Below are 14,583 nucleotides of genomic sequence, written 5' to 3'. Positions count from 1 at the left end.
TGACCCAAAACGGAACTGGACCAGCCATATAAATACTGTGGCTACAAGAGCAGGTCAGAGGCTGGGAATCCTGTGGTGAGTAACTCACCTCCTGACTTCACAAAGCCTGTCCACCACCTACAAGGAACAAGTCAGGAGTGGGATGGAATACTCTCCACTTACCTGGATGAGTGCAGCTTCAACAACTCTGAGGAAGGTCGACATCATCCAGGCCAAAGAAACCTGTTTGATTGGCACCCCTTCCATAAACATTCACTCCCTCCACTACCGACGCACTGTAGCAACCGTGTGTACCACCTACAAGATACACTTTAGGAACAGCATTGTAGCATTGTGGATAGAACAATTACTTCACAGCTCCAGGGTCCCAGGTTCAATTCCGGCTTGGGTCACTGTCTGTGCGGAGTCTGCACGTTCACCCCGTGTGTGCGTGGGTTTCCTCCAGGTGCTCCGGTTTCCTCCCACAGTCCAAAGATGTGCAGGTTGGGTGGATTGGCTGTGATAAATTGCACTTAGTGTCCAAAATTGCCCTTAGTTTTGGGTGGGGTTACTGGGTTATGGGGATAGGGTGGAGCTGTTTCTCTTTCTAAGAGCTCTTTCTAAGAGCCGGTGCAGACTCGATGGGCCGAATGGCCTCCTTCTGCACTATAAATTCTATGAACTCACCAAGGCTCCTTAGGCAACACCTTCCAAACCCACGACCACTACCATCTACAAGGACAAGGGCAGCAGACACTTGGGAACTCCACCACCTGGAGATTCTTTTAAGTCATTCACCTTTCTGACTTGGAAATATATCGCCATTCTTTCAATGTCACTGGGTCAAAATCTTGGAATTTCATCTCTAACAGCACAATGGGTGTACATCACATGGACTGCAGCGGTTCAAGAAGGCGGTTCACCACCATCTTCTCAAGGGGCAATTAGGGATGTGCAATGAATGTTGGCCAAGCCAGCGAAGCCCACATCCTGTAAAAATGTACTTAATAAACCACCAACTTGCATTCATATAGCACCTTTTATATAGTGAAATGTCCCAATGTGTTTCTCAGGAGTGTTTGCGAACAATAGTTGTCACCGAGCCAGGTGAAGAGATATTAATACAGACAATGAAAACTGGATGTCTGGAAGGAGGGAAAGAAGCTAGAGAGGATTCTCCAGTCCCACCCGAACTCAACAGACCTTTGGCTGGTCTGTCAAGTTTTCTGCCCCACTAGTGACAATTTCGGCTGCGGGAAGGACTGGAAAATCCCGGCCCAAATCCCAAGGGCTGATGGCATGGCTGCTAACGGTGCAGCGAAGGAAATCGGGGATGAACAAGTGGCCAGAGTTAGGGGAGTGATGAGATCTTGGAGGGTTGTAGGACTGGAGGGGATTACAGAATAGGCAAGGACAAAGACAAGAAGTGATTTGGAAACAAGAGTGATCATTTTAAAACAGACGCTTGCAGATCAAGGACCCAATGTAGATCAGTATACCCAAGGCTACTGGGTGAACAGGGCTTGGCACGAGTTAGGACAGCAGAGCTTTGGGCTCGCTCACATTTACAGAGGGTACAGAGTGGGTGGTCGGCCGGGAGCATAGGAAATGTCCAGTCCCAGGGCAATTGCGTTTCAGCAACAGGTGTGCTGGTTTTTAGAATCCCCTTTTAATTTTTGGTGTAAATTTTTTGAGTGGCATTATTTTAATCCTGCCAAACTGAAAATCTGGACTTCAACATGTCTTTTTGTTCAATCATTTTCTGGTCCAAAAATCATTGAGTGTCTGTTGTTGAAATCTGACGGGGCACAGTTTGTTTTCACCCTGAGTTTGAGATGCAGGGTCATAGCAGTTCGCTGCTGTATTAAATAAGTAGAAATAAGAACCAGCAGAGGAACAGGAAGAGGAAGGGGAACAGGAGCTTTGTAGAGGTGGAATTGATCTGGTAAAGTACAGAGCAAGCTTAGTTCCTTATTAGGAGCCTAGCTTATGTGGAAGTGCCCCGAACAGGAGGTTGATACCTGGTAGTTTCTGTTTTTCACAGCTTAAAAACAGTCTTCGAAACTGGAAAAAAAATTATCTTTAAGAATAACCCTCCATTAAAATTGAGCATCGGACTGTGTTAGATCCTTCAACACGAAGCTTCAAGTTAAATGTTGGACGGGACATTCCCTACTTAAGACTCTCTTGGAGTACTCAGGCTCAAGTTTCAATTGCTGGTTGGATTGAAAAGGGGTGTGGGTGGATTTGAAAACTGCTTTTGCGAGTGAGCAACAATGGATCCCACTACCTCAGGGCCAGTTTGCCGGCATGGGGGAAGGAATGGGAAACCTGCTCATCATTAATTACCGGTCCCTTAATCCATAAACTCCTACAGTGCAGAAGGAGGCCATTTGGCCCATCGAGTTTGCACCGACCCTCCGAAAGAGCACCCTACCTAGGTCCACTCCCCACCCTATTCCCGCAATCACACCTAACTTACAAATCTTTGGACAATAAGGGGCAATTTAACATGGCCAATCCACCAAACCTGCACATCTTTGGACTGTGGGAGGAAACCGGAGCACCCAAAGCCACAAACGAATCCGGGTCCCTGACACTGTGGGGCAGCAGTGCTAACCACTGTGCCACCTTGCCAGAACGCATTAAGGGGCCTGACTGGAACAGAGTGTGATTTTCAATCTTTACTTTGGATGAGCCTTGGGCAGCACGATAGCGCAAGTGGATAGCACTGTGGCTTCACAGCTCCAGGGTCCCAGGTTCGATTCCCTGCTGGGTCACTGTGCAGAGTCTGCACATTCTCCCCGTGTCTGCGTGAGTTTCCTCCGGGTGCTCCGGTTTCCTCCCACAGTTCAAAGACGTCCAGGTTAGGCGGATTGGCCATGCTAAATTGCCCCTTAGTGACCAAAATGGTTAGGAGGGGTTATTGTGTTACGGGGATAGGGTGGAAGTGAGGGCTTAAGTGGGTCAGTGGAGGCTCAATGGGCCGAATGGCCTCCTTCTGCACTGTATGTTCTATGTAATCTATGTCTATGAACCCAAACAATGTGGCGCACGTTAATGCATAGCTGGGGCAAATAAAAGTTGGTTTCCATCTGTGTTTTTTGTAAAGTTTGAAGGGACAATTAGTGCCAAAATAAGTTTGTTACCTCGACTTGGCCACATTGCGCCGTCTTTATTCTCCAGGTCCTTTCACAAGCTGCATCCTCTCCCCAACAAGGCAGTGGCAGCCTCCAATATGGCCGCCAGTTGACTTTCCTATTGGCGTCAGACAGGCAGCTCACGCCTCCTGGTGGCATGAGGCACCTCGAATTGGGTTTTTACATTTCAAAATAGCCTGGCGGGAGGAATGCAATTCAGCCATGGGGTGAGGACCTGAAATTCATCCGGGTGGTAGGTTCCTGACACCACCTTGAAAATCTGACCCCTCATGCCTCAGGAAAAAAGGGGAATCTGTCTCTGGGGAGTGACTCCGACACCTCTCCTACATCATGAAAACAGTGAAGCTTCTGGGGGAAATTAAAAGAAGGAAATAGTGGAGCACGGTGAGTGGTGAGTGGTGAAGTATTAACACGGAGGTGTAGGGGCAGAATGGAGTCAGCTTGCTTCCCGACAATTCTGCAGTCAGCTCCAGTTTTAATCATTTCCTGCAGGATCTTGTAATCGGATATAGAACTTTCCAACAATCTGCTTCCTTCCACACAACTAGAGACACTGAGGTTACCTCTTGTCCTCATATGGCAGTGTTAACCAAGAGCAACTGCTGACTGACAGCTTGTGTGGTACACTAGCCCCGTTTCCGCCACCTGCACTAATTTCAGCGGGACGTGCCTTGTGCACAATCCAGGTAAATGTCAGCATAATTATTGAAAAAACATCTGTCACCATTCAGTAACCCAGGGGGGTAAAACACTCAAAAAACCAAACTGCCCGGCCTCTCATCAGACCATTTTACCCACAAATGCACAAAAAGTTTAAAATTCACATGTATCCACTGTGCAGCTAAGAGTATTGAGATCACTGGAGACTTAAGCACGGTGTCTATTACTCAATTTATTTACTAAATGTAATTAGCTACAAAAATCCTATTAACCAGATGAGTTAGATTTGCTTCCTTCAATATCTCCAATTTTCCCCTCTCCTCTCCTGAGGGGACTAACCTATCTCGGGCTGCAGTCCCCTCCCAACTCTTGGCTTCAATGTCCAGTCTTCCAGGCAGGAGGTTCTGACTGGCTATTTGGCAACAGAGAGCATCTCAATCTGCCCCGATCCTGCGCACATGGACTTTCCAGAAGGATTTTCTGGACAGGGGCCAGCACTGGGAACTCGGGGAAAGTCCGGAGGTGGAATTATCCCTGTCTAGCCCAGGGTCCTGAAGCCAGATGTTTACTCAGCCAGGGGTACAACCTTGGATAGGTTGCTTTGCGTGACTCAGTACCACAATGAGGGGTGCTGGCAGCTGTGGTTCAACAACAACTTAAACTTATCTAGCACCCTTTAGTGCAATAAACATGCCAAAGGCATTGTAAAACAAAAATATGACACTGAGCCATATAAGAACAGAACAGCCAATAACTTGGTGAAAGAGTGGCAGTGGTCAGCACTTTTATCTCTGATCCAGAAGGTTGTGGCTTTGAGTGGCACCCCAGAGAATTGAGCCCGGAATCCAGGCTGTTGCTCCAGTGCAGTACTGTGAGAGAGCTGCTCTGTCTGAGTGCCATCTTGCAGATGAGACACTGCCCAGGAGGTCCTGTCTGCCCTTTTAGGTGAATGTAGAGAACCCCACGACTATTCGAAAGAATATGGAATGGGATTGCCTGAAAGGGTGACGAAAGCAGATTCAGTAGGAACTTTCAAAGAGGTGTGGAAAAGAAATACCTGATATCCAGAACAGGGAGAATAGATTATCTGGTCACTAGCCTATTGTAATCGGTGGCACCTTGCTGTGCCAAAATTGCCGCCGACATTTCGTTACATGAGAATAGTAACTACGCAGCACAGTGGTTAGCACTGTTGCTTCAGAGCACCAGGGTCCCAGGTTCGATTCCCGACTTGGGTCACTGCCTGTGCGGAGTCTGCACGTTCTCCCCGTGTCTGTGTGGGTTTTCTCCGGGTGCTCCGGTTTCCTCCCGCAAGTCCCGAAAGACGTGCTGTTAGGTGAATTGGACATTCTGAATTCTCCCTCTGTGTACCCGAACAGGCGCCGGAATGTGGCGACTAGGGGCTTTTCACAGTAACTTCATCGCAGTGTTAATGTGCGCCCACTTGTGGCAATAAAGATTATTATTATTATGCTCCAAGGTCTTTGGGATGGCGGGCTGTCCTTAAAGGCGCTACGCAAATGCAAATTCCATTTATGAACCATGGAGCTGCAGTGTGTGGGGGGGGGTTATTTCTGAGATGGGCCCATGTAAATCCACCCCCCCCCCCCCCCCCCCCCGCCAAACAGGCAGACTTCCACAGTACAGACCAACAGCCCGGCTGATACTGCAGGGGAGAGACACAAGTGAGAGCCTGGGTTACAGAGGGGCAGTATTAACCCCCCCCCCCCCCCCCATGGTGGGGGGAGTGGTGGCAGGTTAGCTTTGCCATTTCCTACAAGCCGGGAAACAATCTCTGTTAGAATCACACAGGCAAGAAAAGTGTTTGCCCCGGGCCACTGCTCACCAGCTAAGCAACTGCAAACTGAGAATGAAGGGGATAGTCAGCAAGTGCAGCACTGAATCTGATCCACTGGGGGCTGGGGGAGGGGGGGGGGGGGGGGGGGCTGTTGCAGACACAGACACAGCAACAACTGCAGAGGGAAAGGGAAGGTGACAGGTTCAGCTGTCAATCGGTGCCCAGAATAGTGCAGGAGCTGGGCAAAGGGAGGGAGGGAGGGAGAGCTGGGAAAGGGAGCTGGAGGGCAGGGGCAGAGGTGCTGGCTGGGGACCATCAGTGGGGCACAGGAGCTGGAGGAGATGTTGCAGGTGGAGAAGGGGGATTTGGGGGGCAGGGTGGCAGACTGCAGGAGCCAGGCATCCAGCCTGGGCAGCGAACTGGACGAAACGGACTACGAGGTCCGAAGGCTGACCGCTCTGACTTTCCGCAGCCTGGCCGGACCCCACAGCAGCTACCTGGATGTGTGCGAGTCCCGGGCATCGAGTGAGTCCCTGTGCCAATCCCTGGGCAGCAGTGGGACCGGGCAGTGGGCACTGCCAGCCGGTGCCCGCTATGAGTGTGTGGACGTGGCGCTGGAGCCTCCCCGGGAAGATCGCACCGTCCCCAAGCGGCAGATCGAGCTGAAGGCACGGGAGCTGCCGGTGAGGGTCAGCCAGGGGGCTGAGCCCCTGGCCAAGGAGGAGGAGGGCACCGGGGGCAGAGAGGAGGCAGCAGAGGGGGGCAGGCGCAGGGCAGAGCCGGCCGACCAATGCTCCCAGAAAGCCAAGTTTGCCTCCTGCCACATCTCCAATGTCATCTCCAAGAAGATGCAGTTTGAGCAGGAGCTGAAGATGGAGCGGGGGGCAATCCAGGACCCTTACCCCTCCGTCCCATCCACCCCTTCCTCTGCCCAGCCCAGAGAATTCGAGTTCCCCTCGCAAGGCGCCCAGCAGCAGCTCAGACGCCAGGACTCCAAGTCGGAGAGCGAGATCTCGCTGGAGGACTTCCCTCTCCCCCTGAGTAGGAGAAGCTGTGAGCTGGGCGCGGAGCTGGTAGAGGGGAAGAAAGGCCTCCCCCGCCAGGACAGCTGCGGGTCGCTGGAAAACAGAAACTGGAGAGACAGCCACCCAGACTGCCAAAAAGCAGTGAAGTCAGGGAGAGCCATGGGCTTGTGTGCAGATAAAACCCACCCTGCCCCCAGCGAGGCAAGCAACCTCCCACCTGACAATGCAGCTCCACAGAGTACCTTAGAGGACAGACATGTGGACAGTTGTCCACAGATCATCAAAGAGCCAGCACACACCAGCTACCTAGGGGAAAGCAAGCAGGCTGTCTACGAAGACTGTTATCAGCAGTTGGGCAATACCCTGGGCCCAAGAAGTGCATCAAGGAATACCTTAAAGCCACAACTGGCTAAGATGATACCTGCTCCTCGGACCACACACGAGAGGGAGGTGGACCCTTATGGGACAGTTGAACAGCTCGCTCCAAACATTGGCTCCCGCAGTAAGATCATCACACTTGACCCCAAGTACCAGACCCTACCTGCTTCGTTTAAATTTGAGACCGACGATTGCAGAATCACAGACCCACAGTTTGGCGGCAGTGAATCTCTCTCACAGCTAAGGTCAAAGGGGCCCATCCACCAGGTGAGGGATGTGCGCAAACTTGTGAAGAATACGTACGGTGCCTTAAGCTTCAGTGGCATTGAAGCCAAACCTTCTGGATTTGCACAGGTCCTTCACCCTGATGGTTCACAACTGTCCACAGGGCCCGTGGACAGCACACTGACAATGCCCATTTATATCCAATGTAAATCAGTCAGTTGCAAAGGCCACAGAGAAACCTTCAGCGGTTCATCAGTGGACAAGAAATATTGGACCTACGCAGGGAGTACAGACACCTCCAGGTTATATTCTGCTGATATCAAGCTATTGATTCCATCTGATTCCAAGAAAAACAAGACAGATGCTCCTAAAAAAGCGGAAAGTGAAAGCCAGACTTGCAAAAACGCTGGGAAAGGAGAGAACACGGTGCCGAGTCAGTCAACAGATTTGAAGAACATCACTAAGATAAACAAAGTTGACAAACCCCAAACCTCATCTGTATCGAGTAAGGAAGCTACCAGGATATCGCCCATAAGGGATGGTATTAAAAAGAACACAAAAGAAAAACAAGCTGTAAATCTGGTTAAGCAGCATTCGACCAGCGAAGATTGCAATTTATTGTCAGAGACAAATAAGGTCAAAAGGGGTCAGTCGACCGCAGTGGAGAAGGAGGTTCCACATTACTCACTTACAAATTCACACACGAAAGGTAATAAGGCTGAGACTGTTGGAGAAAAATCAAAGAAAGATTCAGCAGAATCTATTCCAAAGGAAGAGGGCAAAGTGCCCAAGACTCCCAAACAAGAGGAGCCAGTGAAGCAACACAACCAAGTGAAACCTACTGGACACGCCGCTCCACTCAAAGAGAGTTTGAGTTTGAAACATGGAAAAAATGATGCAAAAAATGAAGCTCAAGACAGACCAGAAAATCAAAATAAACTCCAGAAGATTTCAGCTTCAAGGAATAACGATACCAAAACATTGATCGGAAAGAATGAGTCCATAACATTGGAAAACCAGAGCAACCGTTTCAGTACTTCCATTGCCAACTTAAACAGCACAAACATATCAAAAGGTAAAGAAAAATTAGACAGAAAGGTTGACTCTAGATTGGATCATCAGAAGACGCCTCCAAAGATGTCTTTGTCAAACAGTGAGAGTACCCAGGAATTAACCAGGAAAGGGGAATCGAGCAAGGAAAGTCAAAGCAGAAAGTTGGGCAATAAAAGTAACCTTTTGGAAAATTTGGTTTTGAAGATTGAAGAAATGAAAGGGAATGATGAACGTGCGTGGGAAGGCCAAGGGAAGGTGGAGCAGAAGAATAAACACTTTGGAAATTCCACTATCAGTGGTGAGGGCATTCAGTCACTGCTCGGAAAAGGCGAGGATGTCGGGAAGATTCAGCTAGGATTGGAAAAGAGGAGTGTGGTGATGAGTAGCTCACACATGCAGACGGTGGACATCTCTAAGTTCCCAGGAAGAGGTGAGCCGAAAACTGCGATGCATGTTGGGTGGCAAAGGGAAAAAAGATTCTCATGTAATTCTATTTCAAACAGCGAAGTAACCAAATCATCAGCTGCTAAATATGAAACTGTGAAAGATATACGAGTTGGACTAGAGAATCAGAATAAGAAGCTGGGCAGCTCAAATGAAGGAATTCCATTGCCTGGAAAATTCAAGGCTATTAATGAGAGCCAAACTGGACTGGAAATTCAAAAGATGCCCCAGGATAATTACACCCAGAGCAGGGAAAGCATTAAGATGTCAGTTTACAAGAGTGAGACCAAGAAACAAAGTCTGAGTGAATCTGAGAATCTAGTTAAAAAGGGAAAGGCTGAACAAGCTTCGGAAAAGACAGGATTGAAAATGTTAAAAGAATCACAGCCAATGAAAGATAGTTATGTTTTGTCGTTGATTTTGGAAGAAGAAAGCAAGAATAATTTGGAATCCAGCAATGTCGAGATGAGAAACAAACAGTCTTTATCTGTGAAGCATCATCTTGCACAAACTTCAATTTCCTCTTCGATTAGCACCAAAGATAAACAAACCTTACTCTCTGTCAAAGCCACAGACTACCACCAAACTGCAACAAGCTCAGTGAAGACATCAACTCATAAACGCGAAGATGGCAGTAACACAAAAGGCTCATCAGCCTTTACCATTGATATCCCAATAGCGACAACCAAAGTGACATCACAACAAACAAATACACAAATCCATTCAAGTTCAGCAGAATTTAATGTGAAGACGCTTCCTCCAGTAAATACTATAGTCAAGTTTTCTGAACATATGAACAAGCCAAGCTCCTCTGCAGTTCAAATTCAACCCACTGGGGGAGCAGCCACTCAAGAACATGCACTGCTGTCCTTAGAAAGTTTCAACTATCTTACTATTCCCCTTAAGGAGCAAAAGGTACAGGTACCAAACCCGAGACAAACAGCTACTTCTCCTCATTCTGCTGCTTTCAAATCAAATCCCCATTCATCGGCAATGCCTTACTTTCAGCATCAGCGCAGTGTGGAGGCAGTAGATCCTCAAAGACAAGAGAACCAGACGATTTCTCATCAGGTTTCCCATGAGTCGCAGTCCCCTGCCAACTTTCTGCAGAATCCATCTTACACCTCTCTGAGTCAAGCCCAGCTTCAGTTCTCTCCGTGTACAAAGGCATCAAACGTTGTGGAGACAATTTGTGAAGTTCCCCAATCTTCTCAAGACTTGGACAATCCTCATGTTCCTTGTTTTCCATACCCTCAAACTCAGAGGAAAATGCTTGTGGATCCAGAGACTGGGAAATATTATTTTGTGGATGCTCCCTTACAACCTCCTCGCAAAATGTTGCTGGATCCGGAAACGGGGCAGTATGTGGAAGTTGTAATGCCTCAGCATCCCTATGGTGGAGTGTACCAGGTGCCCTTCCATCCTTACCTTTTAAATCCAGGAGTGATGAACCCATCTTACTTGCCGAATTTGCCATATCCTGGGTTATTTGTAGGACCTGCTGTGACTTCTCAAAGACCTATGGAAATGCAAGGACAATTGTCCCAACAAAGTATCTCACAAGACAAAACAGATTCACAGCACCATAAACAGTTCACCCAGAGGAGCTTCTCTGCTGAGTCTGCTAACATGGAGAGCCTGTATTATATTCCAACAGGTGTGCCATTATACCCCAACCCAGGCCAGCCTGGTCTGCAGCAACTACCCATGCAAGTTAAATCTTGTGCTGAAGTTAATGACAGCAAAGCTACAGGTATTTGGTCAATGCAACAATGTTATGGAGTCAGCAGCCTTCTGCCCCATGGAAGGCCAAGCAGTTTTATGGTGGAATAAAAGACAAACAGGTACCTTTGACGACAGCCTATGGTGGGGTATGGAGAACCTGCAGCTGAGCAAGTCCGAATATCGGCCACAGATTCAACAACACAGTCATGTCAGAGACAAATAGCATTCTCTGAAAAGTATTTTCCTCTGGACATCTCTCTATTCTCACTCCAGGGACACGAGTTAGTGGCAAAGCCCACACGTGGTTTATTCAGGTGACGTCGAGAAGCATTTTGTGAGGCCCTAGCTCACAATGTTGTACCATCGAGTTGGGCTAAATTAATCAACCCTTGATTTTGTCTTCACTTCCACTGGAACTCATGAGTAATTCATGCAAAACTTTATTGGGCTCAAAGACTTTGGCCTCTGCAGTCTGGGGTAAAGGAATAACATCAAAGGTGCTAGTTACTGTTTCTCAAAGCTATTGCAAATTAATGCTTTATTGACAAAGAGTAAAAGGGTAAATCTTGCCCTTGTCACACGATTCATTAATACTGGGCGTTAAAAAGATTCCATCCTATTGCCTACAGAAAGAGGCATTGAATATGTCGGTGACTCTTAAATAATGTTCAATTCACAAACCGGTGAACAGTAAGTTGCTTTTTGGGGTATCTTTAACCTGTTTTTTAAATCATGCGAAGTTAAACATTTTATATAGGCATTGCACTTAATATTGAGTAAGGCTCGTGATGTTCGCGATATAATTTTCCACAAGTATCACCCCATCTGATAGAAAGAGTTATGACCAATAGTAACCTCAATTTATCTGTCAGTAATACACAGGTATTGCCCAATTTTCAGATAAGATTCAAACGTCTCCACGTTCGTAGCTTCATAGAATCCCTCCAGCGCAGAAGGAAGCCATTCAGTCCATCGAGTCTGCACTGCCCCTTCGGAAGACCGCCCATCCTAGGCCCAATCCCGCACCCTATCCCTGTCTCCCCACCCAATCATTGGATACTTAGGGGTTATTTATCATGGCCAATCCACCATACCTTTGGACTGTGGGAGGAAACAGGTGTACCCGGAGGAAACCCACGCAGACACAGGGAGAACATGCAAATTCCACACAGACAGTAACCCGAGGTCGAAATTGAACCCGGGTACCTGGCGCTATGAGACCGCAGTGCTAACCACTGTGCCACCGTGCCGTCCAATCTTCATGCAGCAAATCTCCATTGCAGTGCAATTCGCTATGTAGGTAATTACTTTGTGAGTAGGAAAGATCGGTCATTTAGAGATGTTGAACCCAAAAAAAGGTTTCTTTAACCTTGCAAGGGGCTGGGATGGCGAGGGGGAGGTGAGAGTATGGGGGACAGTTGAGTAGAGACTGTGAACCCAAAATTAAAGCTTCATAAATAACTTTTTCTCACCTATGCCATGCAGTTGACTTTCCTGTCATTTACAAGGTGTTTATTTACCTACTAATCATTGCAGGGAATGTGCATGATTCCACTTTGATGCCTGGTTGCAGGCATCAAGCAATCCTACACCACCACTGGCACAGCTGAAACATAAATTAAAATCCGCTCCTCTATTAGCAACAATCTGCCCCAAGCTCTGAGATTCCCTTCTGCACCAGCGTGACCTTTCCATCAAAGACACTTTGTCAACCTTGTGAATGGGGTGGCCAATTCCTGACATGCTCTGGATACTTTCCTGCTGCAAGCTTGTGTTTGCTGAAATTCAGTTTGCATTGGTTGCCTCTGCAGCCAGCAGAGAGAAAGTGAGAGACCTTCCTCCTCTGAGTTTGGATTGGAATGGAAAGCTGGGCTCAGGGATATCAGGACAATACCACCCTTGCTCGATGAAAATACTCCCGATCCTGTCATGTGACCTAATATACATGGAATTGGAGAATTGTACCACTATGTAGGAACAGCCTAACCACTCGTGTGCTGCATTCACTTTGCTCCTTTGTTACTCAGTTAGTCCAGACCTAATGTCCGCTACCAGAGTTGGAGCTGCAAACCCCCTGGCAATCAGTAAAGGAATATATCTCAAGAGGCAATTCACTGGCTCACATAAATGGTACAGATCATAAATTTATAGAATGATACAGCATAGAAAGAGGCCATTCTGCCCTCAGGCCTGTGCTAGTTCTTTGGCAGAGCTCCCACTCCCCTGTCCTTTCCCCGTAGCCCTGCAAATATTTCCTCTTCAAGTATGTGTCCAATGTATCCAATTTCCTTTTGGAAGTTGCTGTTGAATCTGTTTCCTCCACCCTTTCAGATGGCACATTCCCCAGCGGTAACAACTCACTGTGGAAACATGTTTACCTCATGTCACCTCTGGTTCGTTTGCCAATTGCCGAAAATCTGTGCATAAAGGGGAATTAATTCCTGTGGATGGATTCGAGACACAAAAGCCAATCTCCCAAAGCTGAGTTGGCTCCCTGGGTTGTATTCCATTCTGATTTATCCATTTCCTTGTGTCCGAAACTGCGGTACAGTGGTTGAATCTTCTTGTTACAGGAGCCCCAAGGGCTGGCACAGGCATGATGGGCCAAATGGCCTCCTGTGTTATACAATTCCATAATTCCTATTGAGAACAGGACACGATTGGGCAGCAATGCCCGCCGTTGTCAAATAGCTTGAGCACACTCACACTCTGGCGCTGGAACAAGGTGAAAGGACTGCTTGACCGAAGTGGGGGGGGGGGTTGCTCCAGACTCATAGTGACTGAAAGCAACAAATATTTTTGGTGCAAATTGAATCTGGAGTTAAGTGTAAGGGATTTGAAAATACGGCTTCCCTTGTACCGTTATACTACCCCATGCCTCGGTTCTGTAACTCTTGTCTCTCAGTTAGAGCGTGGGTTCAGAAACCTGAGAACAAAATCTAAGCTGAAACATCAGTGCAGAGCTGAGGGAGTGCTGCATTGGCAGATGTGCCGTCCTTTTGGACAGATGTTAAATCAAGGCCCTGTCGACTCTCTTAGGTGAATATGAAAGACCCGGTAGCGCTAGTCAAGGAAAAGCATAAGTGTAAGCCTAGTTTCCGGGCCAATATTTATCCTTCCTCACCCAAAACAAATAACCTGGTCATTTATTTCAGTGGTTTTCGTGGGAGCTTGCTGTGTACAAACTGGCTACGCCGTTTCCTACATTACGACAGTGACTATGCTTCAGACGGGCTTTGTTGGCTGCTCAATGCTTTGGGGACATCCTGAGATTGTGATAGGTGCTATTTAAGTGAAAGTGTTTCTTATTTCTTTAGACCGTGACAGATGCAGTGTGTTCAGTAGTGACTTTAGTGCAAGTAAATGAATTGTGGAATTGTGTATATTTAAATGGAATCATCTTACACATTGAAATGGCGCGTCCACACCTTGCAAACACTATTTGTAGCCGTGCTTTTGTTTTGTGCTAAATAGTGGCACTTTTTTGTATCTGATACTGTATTGATAATATTATATTCCATAGATTTGTCTTGTATAAAAATTGATGCATCTTACGTTGAACAATAAATAAATACCCCTTGAGAGACTTTTATTTCCAATATATGTAACTAGCACGTACGCGCTTCGTGAAGGCTTTGCTACGCGAATTGGTTTGCCCTCTCGGTCACATTTCTGTTCTTTTTTTAAAATGTTTTTATTGGTTTTCACATTTTATGTTTCACACTTCAGTTCATAATTTAAATTATATGTTGCACACCCGTGCAAAAAAAGGGGAACAACATTAAAGTTATAAAACAAAAACAAGGAAAACAACAAGAAAAGAAGACAAAAGCGAAGACAAAAGACAAATAGAAGCCCTCACATATATTTACAGCCATGATGTGGAGATGCCGGCGTTGGACTGGGGTGAGCACAGTAAGAAGTCTTACAACACCAGGTTAAAGTCCAACAGGTTTGTTTCAAACACGAGCTTTCGGAGCACGGCTCCTTCTTCAGGTGAAGAAGGAGCCGTGCTCCGAAAGCTCGTGTTTGAAACAAACCTGTTGGACTTTAACCTGGTGTTGTAAGACTTCTTAATATATTTACAGGTCATTGCCTCCCCTCCCACTGTACATTTCTTTTCTAATTCATAGAC

At 47.2% G+C, this 14,583-nt stretch overlaps 1 protein-coding gene across 1 annotated transcript; it reads left to right on the top strand.

Annotated features, from left to right (window-relative positions):
* The first annotated feature begins 5,894 nt into the window (after window positions 1–5,894).
* Window positions 5,895–14,034, top strand: LOC119954297. The gene has a single exon (XM_038779408.1). It carries the CDS (start codon window positions 5,940–5,942, stop codon window positions 10,554–10,556), a length of 4,617 nt encoding a protein of 1,538 aa, XP_038635336.1. The 5' UTR covers window positions 5,895–5,939; the 3' UTR covers window positions 10,557–14,034.
* Window positions 14,035–14,583: the final 549 nt, after the last annotated feature.

The sequence above is a fragment of the Scyliorhinus canicula genome, chromosome 19 (assembly GCF_902713615.1).
Source record: "Scyliorhinus canicula chromosome 19, sScyCan1.1, whole genome shotgun sequence".
Classification (NCBI taxonomy): Eukaryota; Metazoa; Chordata; class Chondrichthyes; order Carcharhiniformes; family Scyliorhinidae; genus Scyliorhinus; species Scyliorhinus canicula.
Note: the sequence above shows the minus strand (reverse complement) of the source record. Positions and strands in the feature narration are given on the sequence as shown.

Bases quoted from the DNA above. Each gene is read 5' to 3' on its own strand.
- LOC119954297 (XM_038779408.1), top strand. From the start codon at position 5,940: ATGTTGCAGGTGGAGAAGGGGGATTTGGGGGGCAGGGTGGCAGACTGC.